Here is a 25,638-nt window from a genome sequence, read left to right as displayed (position 1 = left end):
GTCATGGCATTATAAAGTAGAGCATTGAGTCAATCCAATATAATGAAAGGCTAAAATGCATACCACCCAAACAGAAGAATGACTGGCTGCTATGACACACACTGACCACTGGGGGCAGATGTTCATGGCAGGACCTGTCCACTGGTGGTCAGTGCACTCTCACAGGGGGAGTACTGCTCAGCCAAAAGCCAGGCTCAAAGCTGCTGAAACAGAGGACGAGGGGGATCCTCCACGGCAGCACAAAATTGGGCCTCAGCCGTCAGTTGGACATCCCTCAAGGGGTCCCAGACTGTTTTAGGCCAGAGGGCTGACTGAGGGACCCCCCAAGTGCATGAATTTTTGGCAGTTAAACTCTAGTAATCCTATATAATAAAAGGGTAATATGCAAATTGACCCTAACAGCAGAACGACTAGGAATGACTTTGACACACACTGACCACCAGGGGGTAGACGCTCAATGCAGGAGCTGCCCCCTGGTGGTCAGTGTGCTCCCACAGGGGAAGCTCTTCTCAGCCACAAGCCAGGCTGACGACTGCCAGTACAGCGGTGTTGGTGGGAGCCTCTCCTGCCACCTCAGCAACGCTAAGGATTTCAGACTGCAGCTTAGGCCTACTCTCTACAGGAAAGTGGACATCCCAGGAGGGCTCCTGGGCTGCCAGAGGAATGTCTGACTGCCAGCTTAGGCCCAATCCCATGGGAAGCAGGCCTAAGCCATCAGATGGTCATCCCCCGAGGGTCCCAGACTGCAAGAGGGCAAGGCTAGGCTGAGGTACCCCTCGAGTGCACAAATTTCTAGGCATCGGGCTTCGAGTATGATAATAACTGTGTATGGTGTCAGATGGGTATGAGGTTAATTGCATGCTTTCTTACTCCATTATATAATGTCTAATCATTGGGGTGTACTCCTGAAATGAACCTAAGATTGTATGTCAACTGTCATTTAAAAAATGATTTTAAAATTCCCTAGGACCATGTTACCTTCATAGAGTAACATTTTACCTTAAGTACGTTTTGTACAGTTTGTTCTAGAAGAGAGATCTAAATCTAAAAATGAAAGAAAAGTTGAGATTTATAAATTTGCAAAATAAACCAAAGGCAACCACAAACACAACCGCAAAAACCATAAAGATAAACGCCGAGGTAAAATGCGTTTGGAGACCCCATCCCCTGTCTTTCGATACCAGGACCGACGTAGCGAGAAGCTGAGAAGCTGTGGCTGTTGCTCCTTTGACCACGAAGTGGTCATGGCTGAGTTCCTGTCGAAGGTGTACCTCATCGTGCACCCCAACTCCCTTAGGCTCCATGGGCCATCAGTGTACAAGGACGATAAGCAGCGCATGTGGCTGCATCTCGCCATTGAGACAGGAGGTGTCCTGCAAGTACGATTGCGCCAGGAAAACATCCCCCTTGAGAATATTCCACTCATCAACAGACCACAGACCTCGAGCACCATGCCTACATGTTGGACGCTCCAGCATGACAGCCAGTACCTGGACTCCATGGGCCGGTTCTGGCGCATCGTGCACCACATAGAGGAGGATGACATGGAGGAAATGATCCTTGAGCTGATGGACAACTCGTAGGACATGTGATGGGGTCCCTGGATCTTGTCAACCTGATCCCCAGTCCTACTGGCCTGCAGTTCGGACGTGTATAGTTCTGTTCAACTTTTTACTAAGCTCTGTTCTTCTATCTGCCATCCCCTGGGTGCGAGGGCACCTTGATGTAACTCTCTATTTCTCTCTCTCTCTCTTTTTCTTCTTCTTCAGCTTCTTCTTCTTTTTCTTCTTTTTATTGTCCTTCTTCTACTTTCTCTCTCTCTCTCTGTCTCTTTCTCTCTCTCACTCTCTCCTTCTCTCTCCATCTCTCATATCAATAAAAGCATTTTGAGCCAAGCTGTTGTTTCTCAGTGGTTCAGGGACGACCTATGAACCCTGAGGTCACGATTCAATTCCTGGTAAGGGCACAGACAAGAATTGACCAATGAGCCCCAGCTTGTTTGGCTCAGTGGATAGAGGGTTGGACTGTGGACTTTGGACGGCCCCAGGTTCAATTCTGGTCAAGGGCATATGCACTGGTTGTGGGCTCGATCCCCAGTCAGGGGCGTGCAGGAGGTACCCGATGTATGATTCTCTCTCATCATTGATATTTCTCCCTCCCTTCTTGTATGAAATCAATCCTATGTAATAAAAGCCTAATATGCTAAGTGTCCAGTCGACTGGTCATCTGTTGCTGGGGTCTGGCTGATCGGGACTGAGTGAGACAGGCTGGACATGCCCTGGAGCACTACAAGGTCCCTCCCCAGCTGGCCAACTTTCCGTGTCCCTCCCCAGACATAATGGGGCACCAGTGGGGTGCCTTGGCCTGTCCTGTGCCCTCTCATAATCTGGGACCCCTCAGGAGATGTCAGAGAGCCAGTATTGGCCCAATACTGCAGGCCAGGTTGAGGGACCTCACTGGTGCATGAATTCGTGCAACAGGCCTCTAGTAAAAATATATTAAACAGAGAAAGTAAAAGCAAAGGACCTTAAGCCTGAAAATATTAGCCCAGCACCGGTAGCCAAAGCTCAAGACATCACTGGAAATAGTTTTCTTTTCAATGACCAGCGTTCTCATTGTTTGATCTCCTGAGGTTCCTCAACTGACACTACACGATCCAAAATAAGAAGGGATGTTTGCGGGATTACGGGTGTTTTATACTGATCATCTCTTTCCTTTGAGGAATTACGAGGGATGCCAGGGTTCGTCTCCTGAAGGCTCGAACTGGCTCTGTGTATGGTTTGGCATCTAGCTCTGGATGCATTTGGGTTTTTAGTTGTGTTTAGTACTAAACAGCCCCAAACTTAGCCCAGCAATCATAAAATTGATCTAGCATCGCACCAGAGAGAGGCGGCAGGATAGGGAGCTGGAGGGAGCCCCAGAAATCAATTTCAGGGCATCCATGGTTGCATTAAAGAGATCACTGACTGCTGATTAAGTTCTCCTCTTGCAGGAAAGTGTTTGGAAATGAACATGAAGACTTTTAAAGCAGAGGACTGGGGAGCGTGAGGGATGTGTTTCTAAGGTGTATTTCTCATATTCAAAATACTGCACTTCCGGCCCGGCCATCGTGGCTCAGTGCCTGAGTGTTGACAGAACAACCAGGAGGTCACGGTTCGATTCCCGGTCAAGGGCACATGCCTGGGGGTGCGGGCTCTATCCCCAGGAGCAGGTGTGTGGGAGGCGGCCAATGCGAGATTCTTTCTCATCAAGGATGTTTCTCTCCCTCTCGCTTTTCCTTCCTCTCTGAGTCAATACAAACTTTTAAAAAAATATTAGGCAAGTGTTGCATTAACATTAAATGCATATTATTTTACAATGGATTATTATTTATTTGGTTTAACATACTAGGTGGGTGTTCATTTAAAGTGGACCTAGCACCTAAGCTGGTTTGGCTCAGTGAATAAAGCGTCGGCATTCAGTAGGAAGGCTGACACTCTATCCACTGAGCCAAACCGGCCATGGACTATTTGACTTTTTCAAACAGTGGAAACGCCTTGAAGAAGAATGAAGCATCATAGCATTCCTGTCACAGTGGGATTTCCAACTCAACTCATCATTCTTTTCACATTGTTCCTGTAAATGCAGACTCTGACTAATAATGAAAATTGTAGGTAAACAACCTGTTTGCATAAGAATCCTAGGAACAAATTTTACAAGGTATGAACTCTGACCTTCCCAGTTCTGAAAGATTTGATGACCTTCAACTTTAGAAACAGGAGGACAAAGTCTAGGATGACGCACGCTGGACCGTCACCTGACCACTTGCAAGGTCCTTATCAGATTGGAAAGTGCCTGTTATCACGTAGAGAACTTCTCAAGCCCCGCCCCCTGACCTCTTTTCTCTGTTTGGCCTCTCCCTCCTTATAAAAGTCTCTGCCTGCACTGAGATGTGCAGACAGGTTTTCGGACTAGCATCCTCCATCTTCTCAGGGTGCCAGCAAGGGAATAAACCTCTTTCCTTCCTGACCACCACCTGTATCACGGGACTGGTTTCTGGTGGGTAATTCAGGGGAACCTTGTTTTTCTGGACTCATTCCTAGTACATAGACTCCATGGAACAGGTGTATCATGGCCATTTTCTTTCTTCTGCAGGTGACAGAGGGAAGCAGAGACCGGTCACAGAGGAAAGGAACGAAGAACGGTGCTTTGCCTACAGAGGAAGAAGAACAGGCAAGAAAAAGATGGATAGTAGGAGGAGGAGGAAGGATTGGGGATGGAGTCTGATCTGAGGGAGGAATTTGGACTTTGTGGTCTGAAGTGAGTTTAGCAGCAAAACTATACAGCTGTTGCCAAGAGCATGGCTGAGGTTTGGGGAAGGGAGAGATCATTCTATCAGTGATGTCATGAGACTTTGGGAATCCTACTTGCTGTTTCACCTGTCACTTTGCTTCCTGTTTTCCTGATCAGCTATCCCAGGTGTCTGTCTGTCCCTGAATATTTTGGTCTTGCCTCTCTCACCAGCACTTGAGAAGCAAGGCCGCAGTTAAGAAGCCCACCTGGATGCAGACGTTAGCTTTGTTCCTCTGCCAGCTCTAAGAGGTAAAGCATGTTATTTACACAAGATGGGTTGTTCTATGGTTTGTGAGTTCCCTCTGAGATGATCAGAAAGAAGGTGGTGTTGTCAGGACAAAAAGAAGAGTTGAGCCAACTACAAAGTTTTAATTAACAAAAATTGAAAAGGAAAGGAAAGAAAAGACAGGAAAATAAAAGAGCCCGGCTGGCATGGCTCAGTTTTTTTAGCTTAAACCAAGGACCTGGAGATGTGGATTTGGTTCCCAGTCATGGCACATCCCCGGGTTACAGTCTTGATCCCCAGTAGGGGGCATGCAGGAGGCACCCAATCCTTGATTCTCTGTCATCATTGATCTTTCTTTCTCTCCCTCTCCCTTTCTCTCTGAAATCAGTAAAACTATATGTAAAATACGAAAGAATAGTCATGGCACAGTAAAGTAGAGCATTGAGTCAATGCAATTGTATATAATAAAAGGCTAATATGCTAATCGACCAAACAGCAGAATGACTGGTCGCTATGACACGCACTGACCACTAGGGGAAGATGCTCATGAGAAGAGCTGACCAAAGGGTGCTCAGTGCACTCGCACAGGGGGAGCGCCGTTCATCCAAATGCCAGGCTCACAGGTGCCGAGCACCGAGGGGTTGATGGGAGCCTCCATGGCATCACTAAAACGGGCCTAAACTGTCAGTTGGACATTCCTCAAACGGTCTTGGACTGGGAAAGGCTGAAGGGTTGGCTGAGCGACCCCCCTGAGTGCATAAATTTTGTGCACTGAAACTCTAGTATTATTATAATAACTGTGTATGGTGTCAGATGGATATGGGATTAATTCCATGATTTCTTAGTCCATTATATAATGTCTAATCATTGGGGTGTACCCCTGAAATGAACCTAAGGTTCTATGTTAACTGTCACTTAGAAATGTTTTTAAAATTCCATAGGACTATGTTACCTTAATAGAGTCATATTTTACCTCACGTACTTTTTGTACAGTTTGTTCGAGAAGAGAGATCTAAAACTGAAAAGAAAGACAAGTTGAGATTTATAAATTAGCAAAATAAACCAAAGGCAACCACAAACACAACCGTAAAAACCATAAAGATAAAAGCCGAGGTAAAATGCGTTTGGAGACCCCATCCCCTGTCTTTTTGATACCAGGACCAAAGTAGCGAAAGGCTCTGAGAAGCTGTGGCTGTTGCTCTGTGGACCACGGAGGGGTCATGGCCGAGCTCCCATCGATCGTGCACCTCACCTCGCACCCCATGTACCTGAGTATTCGTGGGCCCTCGGTTTATGAGGACGAGAACCAGCGCACATGGCTGCATCACGTCATAGACACAGAAGATCCCATTCTAGTACAGTTGTGCCCGGACGACCACCCCACTGAGCATAATGGACTCCCCAACAGCCCACTGACTTCGAGCACCATGCCTTCCTACTGGACGATCCACCTTCACAGCATGTACCTGGACTCCATGGACCGATTCTGGCGCATCGTGCTCCACGTGATGAAGGATGACATGGAGGAAATGATCCTTGAGCTGATGGATGACTCTTAGGACATGTGATGGGATCCCTGGCTCTTGTCAACATGAGCCGCAGTCTTGCTGGCCCACTGGTGGGACGTGTATAGTTCTGTTCAACTTTTTAATGAGTTTCATTGTTCTACCTGCCACCCTCTCTGTGTGAGGGTACATTGATCTCTCTCTCTCTCTCTGTCTCTCTCTCTCTTTCTTCTTCTTGTTGTTCTTGTTGTTCCTGTTATTCTTCTACTTTTCTTCTTCTTCTTCTTCTTCTTCTTCTTCTTCTTCTTCTTCTTCTTCCTCCTCCTCCTCCTCCTCCTCCTCCTCCTCCTCCTCCTTCTTCTTCTTCTTCTTCTTCTTCTTCTTCTTCTTCTTCTTCTTCTTCTTTCTTCTTCTTCTTCTTCTTCTTCTTCTTCTTCTTCTTCTTCTTCTTTTCTCTCTCTCTCTCTCTCTCTCTCTCTCTCTCTCTCTCTCTCTCTGTCTCTCTGTCTCTCTCCCACTCTCACAAATCAATTAAACCATTTTGAGCCAAGCTGGGGTTTCTCACTGGTTGAGGGACAAACTATGAACCTGGAGGTCATGGTTCGGTTCCTGGTCAGGGCACAGACAAGAATTGACCAATGAGTCCTAGTTTGTTTGTCTCAGTGGATAGAGGGTTGGACTGTGGAGTCTGGAAGGTCCCAGGTTCGATTCTGGTCAAGGGCACACGCTCTGGTTGTGGGCTCGATTCCCAGTAGGGAGTGTGCATGAGGCACCCGATGTATGATTCTGTCTCATCATTGATGTTTCTCGCTCCCTTCCTGTATGAAAACAGTACTATATAATAAAAGCCTAATATGCTAAGTGTCCAGTCGACTGGTCATTTGTTCAACCAATCAAAGCATAATATGCACATGATATACTAAGGTTGCTCAACTGCTCTCTATGACACACTTTGATCACCAGGGAAAAGACATGCAGACTGGTAGGTCAGCTTGCTGCTGGGGTCTGGCTGATCATGACTGAGTGAGATGGGCTGGACACACCCTGGAGCCCTCCCATGTTCCCTCCCCAGCTTGCCAACCTCCCGAGTCTCTCCCCAGATATAATGGTGCACCGGTGGGGTCCTTTGGCCTGGCCTGTGGCCTCTCGTAACCTGGGACCCCTTCGGGGGATTTCAGAGAGCCAGTTTCCACCGATCACCCCAGGCACCACACTAGTGAATGAATTCGTGCAGCGGGCCTCTGGTAAAAACTATATTCAACAGAGAAAGACCAAGAAAAGACCTTAAGCCTGAAAATATTAGCCCATCCCTGGTAGACAAGGCTTGAAGACATCACTGGAAATAGTTTCATTTCAATGACCAGCGTTCTCATTTTTTAATCTCCTGAGGTTCGTCAACCGATACTACCCTATCCAAAAAAAAAACACGAATGTTTGGGAGATTACGGGTGTTTTATGCTGAGCATCTCTTTCCTTTGAGGAATTAGGAGGGATGCCAGGGCTCATCTCCTGAAGGCTCGAACCAGCACTGTGTATGGCTTTAGCATCTAGCTCTGGATGGATTTGGATTTTTAGTTGTGTGTAGCACTAAACAGCCCCAAACAAAGCCCAGCAATTATAAAATTCATCTCGTATTGCACCAGAGAGAGGCGGCTGGAAAGGGAGCTGGGGGGAGCCCGAGAAATCAATTTCAGGGCATCCATGGTTGCATTAAAGTGATCACTAACTGATGATTAAATTCTCATTTTGCAAGAAAGTGTTTGGAAATGCACACTGAGACCTCTAAAGCTGAAGACTGGGGACCATGAGGGATGTGTTTCTAAGGTGTGATTATCATATTCAAAATATTGCACTTCCGGCCCGGCCTACGTTGCTCAATGGTTGAGCATTGACCTATCAAGAAGGAGGGCATGGTTCGATTGCGGGTCAAGGGCACATGCCCTGGTTGCGGGCTCTATTGACATTAGGGGCCGTGCGGGAGATGGCCGATCTGTGATTCTCTCTCATCATGGATGTTTTTCCCCTTCTTGCTTTTCCTTCCTCTCTAAGTCAATAAAAACATGAAAAAAAAATATTAAGCAAGTGTTGCATTCAGATTAAATGCACAATGTTTTAAAATAGTTTATTATTTTTTTTTTTGTTTCAATATACCAGGTGGGTAGTCATTTAGAGACTACAAAGCCCCCGAGCTAGTTTGGCTCAGTGGATAGAGCGTCGGTCTTTTTTTCAAGTATATTTTTATTGATTTCAGAGAGGAAGGGAGAGGGGGAGAGGTAGAAACATCCATGATGAGAAAATCATGGATCGGCTGCCTCCTGCAAGTCCCTCCCTGGTGATCAAGCCCACAACCTGAGCATGTGCCCTTGACTGGGAATCAAACCCAGGACCCTTTAGTTCGAAGGCCGACACTCTATCCACTGAGCCAACCCGGCTAGGGCCTATTTGACTTTTACAAAGGGTGGAAACACCTTGAGAAGAATGAAGCATCTCAGCATTCATGTAACAGTAATTACATGAATTCATGTAATTCATGGGAATGACATCTCACCTCACCATTCTTTCCACATTGTTCCTATAAATGCAGACTCTGACTAATAATAAAGCTTGTAGATAAACAGCCTGTTTGTGTAAAAATCCTAGGAACTAATTTTAGAAGATATGAAATATGACCTTCCCAGTTCTGGGAAATATGATGACCTTCAACCTTAGAACCAGGAGGACAAAGTCTAGGATGACACACACTGGACCGTCACCTGACCACTTGCAAGATCCTTATCAGATTGGACTTTTCCTGTGGGCTCGTAGAGAACATTTCAAGCCCAGCCCACTGACCTCTTTGCTCTGTTTTGTCTCTCTGTCCTTATAAAAGACTCTGCCTGCACTGAGATGTGCCGATGGGTTTTGGGACGAGCTTCCCCCATCTTCTCAGGTTGCCAGCACCTGAATAAACCTCTTTGCTTCCACACCACCATCTGTCTCAAGGGACTGGTTTCTGGGTGTGAGTCAGGGGAACCTTGTTTTTTTTTTTGGACACATTCCTGGTACATGGATTCCTGGGAATATGTGTATCATGGTCATGTTCTTTCTTCGGCAGGTGACAGGGGGAAGCAGAGACCGGTCACAGAGGAAAGGAGTTACGAATGGTGATTGGCCTTCAGATCAAGAAGAACAGGTAAGAAAAACATGGATGGGAGGAGGAGGAGGAAGGATTGGGGATGGAGTCTGATCTGATGGAGGAATGTGGGCTTGTGGACTGAAGTGAGATTAGAACCAAACCATACAGCTCTTGCCAAGAGCATGGCTGAGGTTTGGGGAAGGGAGAGATCATTCTATCAGTGATGTTATGAGATCTCAGGAATCCTATGTTCTTTTTCACCTGTCACGTTCCTTCCTGTTCGCCCGATAAGCTATCCCAGGTGTCTGTCTGTCCCTGAATATTTTGGTCTTGCCTCTCTCATCAGCACCTGAGAAGCAAGACAGCTGTTAAGAAGCCCACCTGGACGGTGACATTAGCTTTGTTCCTCTGTTAAAGGTAAAGCATATTATTTCCATATTGTTTGCAATGTATGGGTTGTGCTATGGTTTGTGAGTTCCCTCTGAGATGATCAGAAAGAAGGTGGTGATATCAGGACAAAAGAAAATTTATCCAAAAACAAAGTTTTAATTAAGAAAAGAAAGAAAAAAAGAAAACTAAGAGTCTGGCCAGCGTGGCTCCGTTGTTTAGCTTCAACCGAGGAAGATGGGGTCACAGTTCGATTCCCTGTCAGGGCACATGCCCGGGTTACAGTCTTGATCCCCAATAGTAAGTGTGCAGTAGGCAACCAATCCATGATTCTCTGTCATCATTGATCTTTTATTCTCTTTGTCTCCCTCTCCCTTCCGCTCGGAAATCAGTAAAACTATATGAAAAAAAATGAAAGAATAGTCATGGCACAGTAAAGTAGAGCACTGAGTCAATGCAATCCTATATAATAAAAGGCTAATATGCAAATTGACCAAATGGCAGAACAACTGGTCGCTATGACACACACAGACAACCAGGGGCAGATGGTCATGGCAGGAGCTTTCCACCAGTGGTCAGTGCACTCCCACAGGGGGAGCTCCTCTCATCCAAAAGCCAGGCTCACAGTTGCAGAGCACAAGGGTTGGTGGGAGCCTCCACAGCAGCACTAAAGCGGGCCTAAGCTGTCAGCTGCACAGCACTCAAGGGGTCCCAGACTGTGAATTGCCGCAGACCTGACTGAGGGGACCCCCCCCCCAGTGCATGAATTTTGTGCACTGAGCCTCTAGTAATATAACTGTGTATGGTGTCAGATGGGTCTGAGATTAATTGCATGATTTCTTAGTCCATTATATAATGTGTAATCATTGGGTTTTAACCATGAAATTAACCTAAGGTTGTATGTCAACCCATATAAAAAATGTTTTAAATATTCTATAGGACCGTGTTACCTTCACAGAGTCAAATTTTACTTTAAGTACGTTTTGTACAGTTTGTTCTAGGAGAGATTTCTAAAGCTCAAAAGAAAGAACAGTTGAGATTTATAGGTTTGCAAAATAAACCAAACACAACCACAAACACAGCCGTAAAAACCATAAAGATAAAAGTCGAGGTAAAATGTGTTTGGAGACCCCATCCCCTCTCTTTCGATACCAGGACCAAAGTAGCGAGAGGCTCTGAGAAGCTGTGGCTGTTGCTCATTGGACCACGGAGGCATCATGGCCGAACTCCCGTCGAAGGAGCACCTCACCTCGCACCCCATCTGCCTGAGGATCCGTGGGCACTCAATATATGAAGATGAGAACCAGCGCACATGGCTGCTTCTCGTCATGGACACAGAAGATGTCCTGCAAGTACGGTTGTGGCAGGACGACCTCCCCAGTGGGTATACCGCACTCACCACCAGCCCTCCTACTTCGAGCAACATGCCTTCGATGTGGACGCTCCACCTTGGCAGCCAGTATGTGGACTCCATGGGCCAGTTCTGGCGCATTGTGCAACACGTCAAGGAGGATGGAGTGGAGGAAATGGTCCTTGAGCTGATGGACGACTCGTAGTACATGTGATGGGGTCCCTGGTTCTTGTCAAGCTGAGCCCAAGTCCTGCTGACCTGCTGGTGGGATGTGTATAGTTCTGTTCACCTTTTTACTAAGCTTTGTTGTTCTATCTGCCAACCCCTGGTGGAGGGCACATTGACTCTCTCTCTCTCTCTCTCTCTCTCTCTCTCTCTCTCTCTCTTTCTCTCTTTCTCCTCTTGTTCTTCTTATTCTTGTTCTTTTTCTTCTCTCCTCCTCCTCCTCCTCCTCCTCCTCCTCCTCCTCCTCCTCCTCCTGTTTCTTCTTCTTCTCCTCCTCCACTTTTCTCTCTCTCTCTCTGTCTCTTTGTCTCCTTGTATCTCTCTGTCTCTCTCCCTCTCTCTCAAATCAATAAAAGCATTTTGAGCCAAGCTGGTGTTTCTCAGTGATTCAGGGACCACCTATGAACCCGGAGGTCACGGTTAGATTCCTGGTCAAGGCACAGAAAAGAATTCACCAATGAGCCCTAGCTTATTAGGCTCAGTGGATTGAGGGTTGGATTGTGGACTCTGGAAGGTCCCAGGTTCGATTCTGGTCAAGGGAACACGCTCTTGTTGTGGGCTCTATCCCCAGTAGGGTTGTGCAGGAGGCACCTGATGTATGATTCTCTCTCATCATTGATGTTTCTCGCTCCCTTCCTGTATGAAATCAATCCTATATAATAAAAGCCTAATATGTGAAGTGTCCAGTCAACTGGTCATCTGTTCAACCAATCAAAGCATAATATGCAAATGATAAACTAAGGTTGCTCAACTGCTCACTATGACAGACTTTGACCACCAGAGACAAGACATTCAGATTGGTAGGGCAGCTTGCTGCTGGGGTCTAGCTGTTAGGGACTGAGAGAGACGGGCTGGACATGCCCTGGAGCCCTCACACGGTCACTCCCCTGCTGGCCAACCTCCAGTGTCCCTCCCCAGATATAAGGGGGCACCGGTGGGGTGCCTTGTTCTGGCCTGCGCCCTCTCATAATCTGGGGCCCTCGGGAGATGTCAGAGAGCCTGTTTTGGCCTAATTCCGCAGGCCAGGCCAAGGGACCACACTGGTGCACGAATTCGTGCACTGGGCCTCTAGTAAAAATATATTACGCAGAGGAAGAAAACGCAAAAGACCTTAAGCCTGAAAATATTAGCCCAGCCCCAGTAGACAAGGCTCAAAGACATCACTGGAAATAGTTTTCATTTCAATGACCAGCGTTCTCATTGTTTGATCTGCTGAGGTTCGTCAACCAATACTACCTTCTCTATAAAAAGAATGAAAGTTTGGGGGATTACATGTGTTTTATGCTGATCATCTCTTTCTTTTGAGGAATTACGAGGCAATGCGAGGGTTCGTCTCCTGAAGACTGGAACCCACTCAATGTGTGGCTTTAGTGTCTAGCTCTGGATGCATTTGGGTTTTTAATTGTTTAGCACTAAACATCCCAAACAAAGCCAAGCGAACATAAAATTTATCTAGCATCGCACCCAAGAGAGGTGGCAGGAGACGTGCGCAGGTTGAGTACCAGTAATCAATTTCAGATCACCCATGGTTGCATTAAAGAGACCATTGACTGCTGATTAAATTCTCCTCTTGCAGGAAAGTGTTGGCAAAGGCACATTGAGACCTTTAAGGCTGAGGACTGGGGAGCTTGAGGGATGTGTTTCTAAGGTGTGTTTCTTATATTCAAAATATTGCACTGCAGGCCCAGCCAGCATGGTTAAGTGGCTGAGCGTCGACCTATCAACAGGAGGTCACAGTTCGATTCCCAGTCAAGGGCACATTCCCTGGTTTGATCTCAATCCCCAGTAGGGGGCAGGCAGGAGGCAGCCAATCCATGATTCTCTCTCATTATCACTGATGTTTCTATCCCTCCCTCTCCCTTCCTCTCTGAAATCAATAAAAAAAATATATTTTTAAAAAAAGAGCCCATGGCCTCAAGATCTGTCATGGGTCCCCCTGCAGACACTGTGTCTCCTGACCCCTTTGGGCTTGATTCCTTATAGGGCAGTATGAGGGTGACACTTGAATTATGTTTCCCCGCCCTTTTTTTCTTTTTTCTTTTTCTCTTTCTTCTACTAAATGTCAACAGGCAGATGTCTGACATGTCCTTAGGGCCCAGTTCATCTTTCCTTCCTAACTGGAAAGAGTTTGCCTCATTCCAGGTCATTGAGCTGGGAGGTTTTTTTTGTTTGTTTGTTTGTTTTATTTCAGAGAGGAAGGGGGAGAGAGAAACATCCATAATGAGAGAGAATCAAGGATTGGCTGCCTCCTGCAGGCCTCCACCTGGGGATGGAGCCCACAACCTGGGCATGTGCCCTTGACTGAAATTGAAACCAGGACCCTTCAGGTAACAGGCCAACACTCTTTCCTCTGAGTCAAACCGTCCAAGGCAAATTTGACTTTTTCAAAGGATGGAAATGCCTTGAAGAAGAACGAAGCATCTCAGCATTCATGTCACAATAATTACATGAATTCATGTAATTCATGGGAATTACAACTCACCTCATGATTCTTTCCACATTGTTCCTGTATATGCCAACTATGACTAATAATAGATCTTGTAGATAAACAACATGTTTGTATAACAATCGTAGGAACTAATTTTAGAAGATATAAACTCTGACCTTCCCAGTTCTGGGAGATTTGATGACCTTCAACCTTAGAACCAGGACGACAAAAGCTAGGATGAGGCACACTGGACCGTCACCTGACCACTTGCAATATCCTTATCAGATTGGACTGTGCCTGTGGGCACGTAGAGAACTTCTCAAGCCCCGCCCCCTGACCTCTTTGCTCTGTTTGGCCTCTCCCTCCTTATAAAAGCCTCTGCCTGCACTGAGATGTGCAGATGGGTTTTGGGACGAGCTTTCCCCATCTTCTCAGGTTGCCGGCACCTGAATAAACCTCTTTCCTTCCTCAACACCACCTGTCTCACGGGACTTGTTTCTGGGGTGGGAGTCAGGGGTATGTTTTTTTTTCTGGACACATTTCTGGTACATGGGCTCCTGGGAATATGTGTATCATGGCCATTTTCTTTCTTCTGCAGGTGACAGGGGGAAGCAGAGACCAGTCACGGAGGAAAGGAGTGAAGTATGGTGCTTTGCCTTCAGAGCAAGTAGAAAAGGTAAGAAAAAGAAGGATGGAAGGAGGAGGAAGGCTTGGGGATGGAATCTAATATAAGGGAGGGAATTTGGACTTTGTGGACTGAAGTGAGTTTAGCAGCAAAACCATACAGCTCTTGCCAAGAGCATGGCAGAGATTTGGGGAAGGGAGAGATCATCTATAAGTGATGTTATGAGACCTCAGGAATCTTACTTGCTGTTTCAACTGTCTCTTTGCTTCCTGTATGCCTGATCAGCTCTCCCATGTATCTGTCTGTCCCTGAATATTTTGGTCTTGCCTCTCTCAACAGCACCAGAGAAGCAAGACCCCTTTTAAGAAACCCACCTGGACGCAGTGGTTAGCTTTGTTCCTCAGCCAGCTGTTAAAGGTAAAGCATATTATTTGCATATTATTTCCATTGGGGAGCTTGGTCTATGGTTTGTGAGTTCCCTATGAGATGATCAGAAAGAACGTGGTGTTGTCAGGACAAAAAGAAAAGTTGAACCAACTACAAAGATTTAATTTTTAAAAAGAGAAGAAAAGAAAAGAAAAGAAAAGAAAAGAAAAGAAAAGAAAAGAAAAGAAAAGAAAAGAAAAGAAAAGATTAAAAATAAAAGAAGAGAAAAGAGCCCGGATGGCATGGCTCAGTTGTTTAGCTTTAACCGAGGAACCAGGATATCACAGTTCGATTCCCTGTCAGGGTACATGCCCGGGTTACAGTCTTGATCCCCAGTTGGAGGTGTGCAGAAGGCAAACAATCCGTGATTCTCTGTCATCATTGATCTTTTTTTTCTCTTTCTCTCCCTGTTCCTTCCTCTCTGAAATCAATAAAACTATTTCAAAATACTAAAAGAATAGTCATGGCACAGTAAAGTAGAGCATTCAGTCAATGCAATCCTATATAATAAAAGGCTAATATGCAAATCAACCAAATGGCAGAATGACTGGTTGCTATGACACGCACTGAACACCGGGGACAGATGCCCATGGCAGGAGATGTCCACAGGTGGTCAGTGCACTCCCATAGGGGGAGCACTTCTCAACGAAAAGCCAGGCTCACAGTTTCCGAGCACAGGGGTTGATGGGAGCCACACGGAAGCACTAACACAGGCTTAAGAGGTCACTTGGACATCCTTTACTTGGTCCCGGATGGGGAGAGGCCACAGGATTGGGTGAGCGACCCCCCCAAAGTGCATAGAGTGTGTGCACTGAGCCTCTAATAATATAACTGTGTATGGTGTCAGATGGGTATGAGATTAATTGCATGATTTCTTAGTCCATTATATAATGTCTAATCATTGGGGTGTACCCCGGAAATGAACCTAATGTTCTATGTTAACTCATTTAAAAAACGCTTTTAAAATTCCATAGGACCATGTACCCTTCACAGAGTCATATTGTACTTCAAGTAGGTTTTGTACAGGTTGTTTGAGAAGAGAGATCTGAAGCTAAAAAGAAAGAAAAGTTGAGATTTATAAATTTGCAAAATAAACCAAAGGCAACCACAAACACAAGCATAAAAACCATAAAGGTAAAAGCCGAGGTAAAATGCATTTGGAGACCCCATCCCCTGTCTTTAGATACCAGGACTGAAGTAGCAAAAGGCTCTGAGAAGCTGTGGCTGTGCTACTTGAACCACAGAGGGATCATGGACGAGCTCCCTGAGAAGGTGCACCTCACCTCGCCCCCATACTGCCTGAGGATCCGTGGGCACGCAGTGTATGAGGATGAGACCAGCGCACGTGGCTGCATCTCGTAGGCTGCACACAGTAGGTGTCCTGCAAATAATGTTGTGCCAGGAATACATCCCCAGTGAGGATATCGAACTCACCACCAGCCCGCTGACCTCGATCACCATGCCTTGGATGTGGAGGCTTAACCCTGTAGGCCAGTACGTGAACCCCATGTGCCGGTTCTGGCGCATCGTGCACCACGTCAAGGAGAATGGCGTGGAGGAAATGATCCTTGAGCTGCGGGAAAACTCATAGGACATGTGATGGGGTCCCTCGCTCTTGTCAACCTGAGCCCCAGTCCTGCTATCCTGCCGGTGGGACGTGTATAGTTCTGTGCACCTTTTTAATAAGCTCTGTTGTTCTATCTGCAACGCCCTGGGTGAGAGGGCACATTGATCTCTTTCTCTCTCTCTCTTTCTTCTTGTTCTTCTTCTTGTTCTTGTTCTTCTTGTTCTTGTTCTTCTTCTTCTTCTTCTTCTTCTTCTTCTTCTTCTTCTTCTTCTTCTTCTTCTTCTTTTTCTTCTTCTTCTTCTTCTTCTTCTTCTTCTTCTTCTTCTTCTTCTTCTTCTTCTTCTTCTTTTTCTTCTTCTCCTCCTCCTCCTCGTCCTCCTTTCTCTCTCTCTCTGACTTTTTGTCTCACTGTCTCTCTCCCTCTTTCTCAAATCAATAAAAGAATTGTGAGCCAAGCTGATGTTTCTCAGTGGTTTAGGACGACCTATGAACGTGGAGGTAATGGTTTGATTCCTGGTCATGGCACAGACAAGAATTAACCAATGAGCCCTAGCTTGTTTTGCTCAGTGGATAGAGGGTTGGAATCTGGACTCTGGAAGGTCCCAGATTCAATTCTGGTCAAGGGCACAAGTTCTGGTTGTGGGCTCAATCCCCAGTAGGGGTTGTGCAGGAGGCATCCGATGTATGATTCTTTATCATCATTGATGTTTCTCGCTCCCTTCCTGTATGAAATAAATCCTATATAATAAAAGCGTAATATGCTAAGTGTCCAGTCGACAAGTGATATGTTCAACCAATCAAAGCATAACATGCAAATGATATGGTAAGTCTGCTCAACTGCTCACTATGGCATGCATTGACCACCAGTGACAAGTCATTCAGACTGCTAGGTCAGCTTGCTGCTGGGGTCTGGCTGACTGGGACTGAGTGTGATGGTCTGCACATGCCCTGGAGCCCTCCTATCGTCCCTTCCCAGATGGCCAACCTCCCACATCCCACCCTGGCCTCTATTTGCACCGTGGGTTCCCTAGGCTTGGCCTGAGCCCTCTCCCAATCTGGAATCCCTCGGGGGATGTCGGAGAGCCGTTTTCACCCCGATCCCGCCAGCCAGGCCGAGGGGCCCCACTAGTGCACAAATTCGTGCACCGGGCCGGTCATGAAAATATATTTAAAGAACACACTAAGTTCGATTTCCTAGGGCGATGAAATTGGGAACCAGTTGCTAAGACCCCTCGTTCATCTTCCAAGAATATGAACAGGAATTTAAGCTCAGATTCCGCAAATACAGAGACTGCCCACAGTATATATATTTCATCGTGTTGGCTTTTAGTTACCTCTGAGGGAGCTTCCATTTCCATTAGAAGAAAGCCCACGATTTCAAATAAAGGGGAAGTCATGTTAATTGTGTCTATAATTTGTCTCCCATAGCTTCTGCTCGTAGAACCAATTTCTTCTCATTGTGTGTGGAGTTTCTTGTCCCACAAACCCTAGAAGTATTCTTTTCTCACCTTCCCCCAAAAGTTTACATTTGGGTTTTTGTTTTGTTTGCTTTTACTGGTAATTTTTATGCATTTGAAGTGGATTTCAAATCCTTGTCGTGTTTTGGGTGTCTGACCCATGACTGGCCTTTTTTAAGGAGGGTTATGGATAATTTTAGATTATCACACACTCTCGCCAACCCTCTGCCCCATGTCTACAAAGAAATGAAAGCATCATTTTCTCTACTGTCCTTCAGAAAAAGTTCTGGTTTTATGTGTGTGTACGTGTGTGTTTTTAATAAATATGTTTTTATGGATTTCTGAGAGGAAGGGAGAGGAAGAGAGAGAGAAACATTAATGATGAGAGAGAACCATGGATTGGCTGTGTCCTGCATGCCCCCTACTGGGGATCGAGCCCGCAACTCAGGCATGTGCCTGACCGGGAATAGAACCTGTGACCTCCTGGTTCATAGGTCGACGCTCAAACACTGAGCCACACCAGCTGGGCATCATGTTCATTTTTTTACTTCGTTTTTATTGTTGTCATTACTACTGATGCCCCCATTTTCCCTTTCTTATCCCACCTCCACCATGTCCTCCCTTTCTCCTGTGGCCATCACCACACTGTTGACTGTGTCTATGGGTTACGCATATATGTTCTCTGGCTTTTGACCAGTGTCCCAAAGTATTAAAAACCCGTGTACTTAGTTGGCATTTGATATTTATGAGTATCCCCTAAGACATCTATTATGTGGAAGTATATGTAGGAAGTCATATATAATGTCCAACTACCACTTTGGTCTTTGTAAAAATGGCAAATACTTTTTTAAAAAGCAGACTGACATGATGGAGTCTAGAAGAGAAGAAAATCCACCGTAGCCAATCATTTAAGTACTAGAGGCCCGGCGCATGAATCTCGTGCATGGGAAGGCGGGTGTCCCTCATCCCCTCTCCAATCTGGGCCTTCCCTCGGACAATCCAGGACTGCTGGCTCCTAACCACTCGCCTGTCTGCCTGATTGCCCCTAACCCCTCTGCGTGCCGGTCTGATCACCCCTAACTGTTCCTCTGCCTGACTGATCGCCCCTAACTGCTCCCCTGCGACCTGATGTCTCTAACTGCTCCCCTGTTGGCCCGATCGCCTCTATCTACTGTTCTGCTGGCCTGATCGCCGCTAATTGCCTCTGCCTCTGCCCCTGCACCCAGAACCCAGGCATCCCTACTTCGGCTGGAAAAAGGCACCTGGGACAAGGACCAGCTTAGCCCCACCGGGTTTCAGGCAACCTGGACTCCGGGTGGCTTCTCCTGGGCCCACCTTTGTTAGGAAGGACATCCAGAAGGTCGTCTGGAAGACATCCTGTCTAATTACCATATTACCCTTTATTAGTATAGATAGTAATTCCTCTCCTTGTTCTTTCTTGTTATAAAGATACATACAGATTGCTATAACCTATGGTTAGGATTCATTCAAACACAAATACGAAGACCTTAAGTTCAGGGAAGGTTTAATGGGATTATGCTGAAAATTACTTGGAAATGAATCAATGAGTCTCTCCTGAAATGAATACATTAAATTTTATTGTTGAACTTTATTCTCAGGGATGCCTGTGTCTGTCATTGAATACTCTTTGCCTTTTTTAAGAGTAGGGAGAAGGCTGTGTGTTGAGGTTTATTGGATACATTTCTCCATGATATTAACACTTCTAAGCCAGCATGATTCTTCGGATGAGAGGCTATGGATAGATGTTAAGTGTGGACTGATGAAAGAGGAATATTTAAGAATTTAACAGTGGGCTTACCCAGCTGTTTGATATCTCACCCTTGCAGGGGGGCCAGGCTTACATCAGAACTTCCATTGGAATTGGGTTGATCAGATGTCCGAAAATGAAAACAATATGCAACCGCACACTCCATGAAAAATTCCTGTCCCCGCTGGGGATTTCAAACCAGCGTGTTGGAGATGGGCACTTTTATTCTTTCCAAGAAACTTAGACATTTGCCTGATTCTGGGTATTTCTATGCACTGCAGTTCAGGTTGTGAATATTAAGGAGGCAATTTGATTTTTTTTCTTTTTTTCAAATGCATTTTTATTGATTTCAGAGAGGAAATGAGAGGGAGAGAGTTAGAAACATCCATGATGAGAGAATCTAGATGGGCTTCCTCGGGCACTTCCCACCCTGGGGATCAAGCCCACAAACTGGGAATGTGCCCTTGCCAGGACCCTTCAGGTCAAAGGCTGATACTCTATCCACTGAGCCAAACAGGCCAGGGCCAATTTGACATTATCAAAGGGTGGAAACGCTTTGAAGCATCTCAGCATTCATGTCACAGTGGGAATTAAAACTCACCTCCCCATTCTTTCCACATTGTTTCTGTAAATACAGACTCTGACTCATAAAGAAGCTGGTAGGTAAACAGCATGATTGTATTAGAATCCTAGGAACTAATTTTAGAAGACATAAACTCTGACCTTCCTGGTTCTGGGAGATTTAATCACATTCAACCTTAGAACCAGGAGGACAAAGGCTAGAATGATGCACAACGGACCCTCATCTGACCACTTGCAAGATCCTTATCAGAATGGATTTTGCCTGTGGGCACATAGAGAACTTCTCCAGCCCCACCCCCTGACCTCTTTGCTCTGTTTGGTCTCTCCTTCCTTTTAAAAGCCTCTGCCTGCAGTGAGATGTGCAGATGAGTTTTGGGACGAGCTTTCCCCATCGTCTCAGGTTGCCGGGACCTGAATAAACCTCTTTCCTTCCCCACGACCATCTGTCTCGGGACTGGTTTCTGGGGTGTGAGTCAGGGGAACCTTGTTTTTTCTGGACACATTCCTGATACATGGACTCCTGGGAATATGTGTATCATGGCAATTTTGTTTCTTCTGCAGGTGACAGGGTGAAGCAGAGTCTGCTCACAGAGGAAAAGAGGGAAGAACGGTGGTTTGCCTCCAGAGCAAGAAGAACAGGAAAGAAGAAGATGGATGTGAGGAGTAGGACGACTACTGGAAGGATTTGAGATGGAGTCTGATATGAGGGAGGAATTTGGACTTTTTGGACTGAAGTGAGTTTACCAGCAAAACCATACAGCTCTTGCCAAGAGCATGGCTGAGGTTTGGGGAAGGGAGAGATCATTCTATAAATGATGTAATGAGACCTCAGGAATCCGACTTGCTGTTTCACCTGTCACTTGGTTCCTGTTTACCCAATCAGCTATCCCAGGTGTCTCTCTGTCCCTGAATATTTTGGTCTTGCCTCTTTCACCAGCACTTGAGAAGCAAGACAGCTGTTAAGAAGCCCACCTGGACGCAGACATTAGCTTTGTTCCTCTGCCAGCTGTTAAAGGTAAAGCATATTATTTGCATGGGGTGGGTATTGCATATTACTTCTATGGTCTGTGAGTTCCCTCTGAGATGAACAGATAGAAGGTGTTGTTGTCAGGACAAAAAGAAAAGTTGAACCAACTACAAACTTTAATTAAGAAAAAAAGAAAAGAAAAGAATAGAAAAGAAATAAAGAGCCCGGCTGCCATGTCTCAGTTTTTTAGCTTAAGCCTAGGAACCAGGAGCTGTCGATTAGATTCCCAGTCATGACACATGCCCGGGTTCCAGTCTTGATCCCCAGAAGGGGACATGCAGGAGGAAACCAATCCTAGATTCTCTGTCATCATTGATCCTTCTTTTTCTCTCCCTCTCCCTTTCTCTCTGAAATCAGTAAAACTATATAAACAAAGAAAGAATAGTCTTGGCACAGGAAAGTGGAGCCTTGACTGAATCCAATATAATAAAAGGCTAATATACAAATCGACCAAATGGCAGAATGACTGGTTGTTATGACACGCACTGACCACCGGGGGCAGATACTCATGGCAGGAGCTGTCCACTGGTGGTCAGTGTGCTCCCAAAGGCGAAGCACCGCTCAGCCTAAAGCCAGGCTCACAGCTGCCAAGCACAGGGGGGTAGTGGGAGCCTCCACGGCAGCACTAAAGCGGGCCTAAGCCTTCAGTTGGACATTCCTCAAGGGGTCCTGTACTGGAAGATGCAGCAGGGTTGGCTGAGGGGTTGGCTTAAGTGCATGAATTTTGCGCACTGAGCCTCTAGTAATATTATAACATCTGTGTAAGGTGTCATATGGGTTTGAGATTAATTGCATCATTTCTTAGTCCATTATATAATGTCTAATCATTGGGGTGTATCCCTGAAATGAACCTAATGTTCTATGTTAACTCATTTAAAAAATGTTTTTAAAATTACATCGGACCATGTTACCTTCATAGAGTCATATTGTACATTAAGTACGTTTTGTACAGGTTGCTCGAGAAGAGAGATCTAAAGCTAAAAAGAAAAAAAAGTTGAGATTCATAAATTTGCAAAATAAACCAAAGGCAACCACAAACACAACCGTAAAAACCATAAAGATAAAAGCCGAGGTAAAATGCATTTGGAGACCTGATCCCCTGTCTTTCGATGCCAGGACCGAAGTAGCGAGAGGCTAAGATAAGCTGTGGCTGTTGCTCCTGGGACCACGGAGGGGTCATGGCCAAGCTCCCGTCGAAGGTGCACCTCAACTCGCACCCCATCTGCCTGAGGATCCGTGGGCACTCAGTGTATGAGGACGAGGACCAGCGCACGTGGCTGCATCTTGTCATGGAGACAGCAGGTGTCCTGCAAGTACGGTTGCGCCAGGAAGACATCCCCAGTGGGCATATCTCACTCACCACAAGCCCGCAGACCTCGAGCAGCATGCCTTTGATGTGGATGCTCAAACTTGGAGGCCCGTACGTAGACCACATGTACCGTTTCTGGCGTATCGTGCACCACATCAAGGAGAATGGCGTGGAGGAAATGATCCTTGAGCTGATGGAAGACTCGCAAGTGTGATGGAGTCCGTGGCTCTGTCAACCTGAGACCCAGTCCTGCTTCCCTGGGAGTGGAATGTGTATAGTTCTGTTCAAATTCTTAATAAGCTCTGTCGTTCTATCTGCCAGCCCCTGGGTGCAAGGACACATTGATCTCTCTCTCTCTCTCTCTCTCTCTCTCTCTCTCTCTCTCTCTCCTTGTTTTTCTTCTCTTTCTTCTTCTTCTTCTTCTTCTTCTTCTTCTTCTTCTTCTTCTTCTTCTTCTTCTTCTTCTTCCCCTCCTCCTCCTCCTCCTCCTCCTCCTCCTCCTCCTCCTCCTCTTCCTCCTTTTTCTCCTTTCCCTCTGTCTCTTTGTCTCACTGTCTTTCTCTGTGTCTCTCCCTCTCTCTCAAATCAACAAAAACATTTTGAGCTAAGCTGATGTTTCTCAGTTGTTAAGGGACGACCTATGAACCCGGAAGTCACAGTTCGATACCTGTTCAGGGCACAGACAAGAAATAACCAATGAGCCCTAGCTTGTTTTGCTCAGTGGAGAGAGGGTTGGACTGTGGACTCTGAAAGGTCCCAGGTACAATTCTGGTCAAGGGCACTTGCTCTGGTTGTGGGCTCAATACCCAGTAGGGGGTGTGCAGGAGGCACCCGACGTATGATTCTCTCTCATCATTGATGTTTCTCTCTCCCTTCCTGTATGAAATCAATCATATATAATAAAAGCCTAATATGCTAAGAGTCCAGTCGACCGGTCATCTTTTCAAACAATCAAAGCATAATATGCAAATGACATACTAAGGTTGCTCAACTGCTCGCTATGACATGGATTGACCACCAGGGACAAGGCTTTCAGACTGGTAGGTCAGCTTGCTGCTGTGGTCTGGCTGAACGGGACTGAATGAGACATGCTTTACACACCCTAGACCCCTCACACCATCCCTCCCCAGCTGGTCAACCTCCCGTGTCCGTCCGAAGACTTAATGAGGCACCGGTGTGATGCCTTGACATGGCCTGTGCCCTCTCATAAATTGGGAACTGACTGGGGAAGTCAGAGAGCCAGTTTCGGCCTATCCCCTCAGGCGAGTACGAGGAACCACACTGGTGCACGAATTTGTGCACTGGGCCTCAAGTAAAAATATATTAAATAGAGAAAGACAAAGAAAAAGACCTTAAGCCTTAAAATATTAGCCCAGCCCCGTGGACAAGGCTCGAAGACATCACTGGAAATAGTTTTTGTTTCAATGACCAGCGTTCTCATAGTTTGAACTCCTAAGGTGCATCAACTGATACTACAGTCTCCAAAAAAAAGAAGGAATGTTTGGGGGATTATGGGTGTTTTATGCTGATCATCTCTTTCCTTTGAGGTATTATGAGGGATGCCAGGGCTTATCTCCTGAAGGATCAAGCCGTCTCTGTGTACGGCTTTAGCTTCTAGCTCGGGATGCATTTGGGTTTTGAATTGTGTTTAGCACTAAACAGCCCCAAACAAAACCCACCGATCATAAAATTCATCTAGATCGCACCAGAGAGGGCAGCTGGAGGGGGGTCCGGGGGGAGCCCCAGAAATCAATTTCAGGGCATCCATGGTTGCATTAAAGGGATCACTGACTGCTGAGTAAATTCTCCTCTTGCAGGAAAGTGTTGGCAAATGCACATTGAGACCTTTAAGGCTGAGGAAAGGGAGCGTGAGGGAAGTGTTTCAAAGGTGTGTTTCTCATATTCAAAATATTGCACTTCTACCCCAGCCAACGTTGGTCAATCGTTGAGCGTCAACCTATCAAGGAGGAGGTCATGGTACGATTCCCAGGCAAGGGCACATGCCCCGGTTGAGGTGGGATCCCAAGTAGGGGGCGTGCGGGAGGCGGACGATCAGTGATTCTCTCTCATAATGGATGTTGCGCTCCCTCTCGCTTTTCCTTCCTCTCTGAGTCAATAAAAACATTTAAAAAATATTAAGCAAGTGTTGCCTTCAGATTAAATGCACATTGTTTTAAAAGAGTTTATTATTTTTTTGGTTTAACATACCAGGTGTGTAGTCATTTAAAGACTATCTAGCTCCCGAGCTGGTTTGGTTTAGTCGATAGAACGTCCACCTTTTTTATTCAAATAAATTTTTATTGATTTCAGAGAGGAAGGGAGAGGGAGAGAGTTAGAAACATCCTTAATAAGAGATTCATGGATCAGCTGCCTCCTGCAAGTCCCTCACTGGGGATCAAGCCCACATCCTGGGCATGTGCCCTTGACCGAGAATCGAACCCCGGACCCTTCAGTTCGCAGGCCGACACTCTATCCACTGAGCCAAACCAACCAGGGCCAGTTTGATTTTTCAAAAGTCGCAAATGCCTTGAAGAAGAAGTAAGCATCTCAGTATTCATGTCACAGTAATTACATGATTCATGTAATTCATTGGAATTACAACTCACCTCACCATTTTTTCCACATTGTTCCTGTAATGCAGACTCTGACTAATAATGACGCTTGTAGGTAAACAAACAGTTTGAATAAGAATCCTAGGAAAAACTTTTATACGGTATGAACTGTGACCTTCCCAGTTCTGTGAGATTTGCTGTCCTTCAACCTTAGAACCAGGAGGACAAAGTCTAGGATGACGCACAATGGACTGTCAGCTGACCACTTGTAAGATCCTTATCAGATTCGACTGTGCCTGTTGCCACATAGAGAACTTCTCAAGCCCTGCCCCCTGACCTCTTTGCTATGTTTGGTCTCTCCCTCCTTATAAAGGTTCTGTCTGTACTGAGATGTGCAGATGAGTTTTGGGACGAGCTTCCCTCATCTTGTCAGGTTGCCGGCACCTGAATAATCCTCTTTCCTTCCTGACGACCACCTGCTTCCTGGGACTGGTTTCTGGGGTTTGAGTCAGTAGTACCTTGTTATCCTGGAAACATTCCTGGTACATGGACTCCTGGGAATATGTGTATCATGGTCATGTTCTTTCTTCTGCATGTGACAGGGGGAAGCAGAGACTAGTACAGAGTAAAGGAGCGAAGAACGGTGCTTTGCCTTCAGAGCAAGTAGAACAGGTACGAAAAAGATGGATGGGAGAAGGAGGAGGAAGGTTGGGGGATGGAATCTGATCTGAGGGAGGAATTTGGACTTTGTAGACT

General features: G+C 46.1%; 4 protein-coding genes across 4 annotated transcripts; all 4 read left to right on the top strand.

The window, feature by feature from the left end:
* Positions 1-1,244: 1,244 nt before the first annotated feature.
* Positions 1,245-1,583, top strand: LOC308512245 (T-cell leukemia/lymphoma protein 1A-like; the record flags this gene model as incomplete). Its single annotated transcript, XM_081082043.1, has 1 exon — positions 1,245-1,583. The coding sequence occupies one exon, from the start codon at positions 1,245-1,247 to the stop codon at positions 1,581-1,583; it is 339 nt and encodes a 112-aa protein (XP_080938169.1).
* Positions 1,584-5,778: 4,195 nt separating this feature from the next.
* On the top strand, positions 5,779-6,117 carry LOC308512244 (T-cell leukemia/lymphoma protein 1A-like; the record flags this gene model as incomplete). Its single annotated transcript, XM_081082042.1, has 1 exon — positions 5,779-6,117. The coding sequence occupies one exon, from the start codon at positions 5,779-5,781 to the stop codon at positions 6,115-6,117; it is 339 nt and encodes a 112-aa protein (XP_080938168.1).
* A 4,665-nt stretch (positions 6,118-10,782) lies between these two features.
* Positions 10,783-11,121, top strand: LOC308512243 (T-cell leukemia/lymphoma protein 1A-like; the record flags this gene model as incomplete). Its single annotated transcript, XM_081082041.1, has 1 exon — positions 10,783-11,121. One exon carries the CDS (start codon positions 10,783-10,785, stop codon positions 11,119-11,121), a length of 339 nt encoding a protein of 112 aa, XP_080938167.1.
* An 11,078-nt stretch (positions 11,122-22,199) lies between these two features.
* Positions 22,200-22,544, top strand: LOC308512242 (protein p13 MTCP-1-like; the record flags this gene model as incomplete). Its single annotated transcript, XM_081082040.1, has 1 exon — positions 22,200-22,544. One exon carries the CDS (start codon positions 22,200-22,202, stop codon positions 22,542-22,544), a length of 345 nt encoding a protein of 114 aa, XP_080938166.1.
* Positions 22,545-25,638: the final 3,094 nt, after the last annotated feature.

This window comes from Myotis nattereri (assembly GCF_964212035.1).
Source record: "Myotis nattereri genome assembly, chromosome: Y".
NCBI lineage: Eukaryota > Metazoa > Chordata > Mammalia > Chiroptera > Vespertilionidae > Myotis > Myotis nattereri.
The sequence above is the reverse complement of the archived record's forward strand: the minus strand, read 5'-3'. Positions and strand labels throughout refer to the sequence as shown.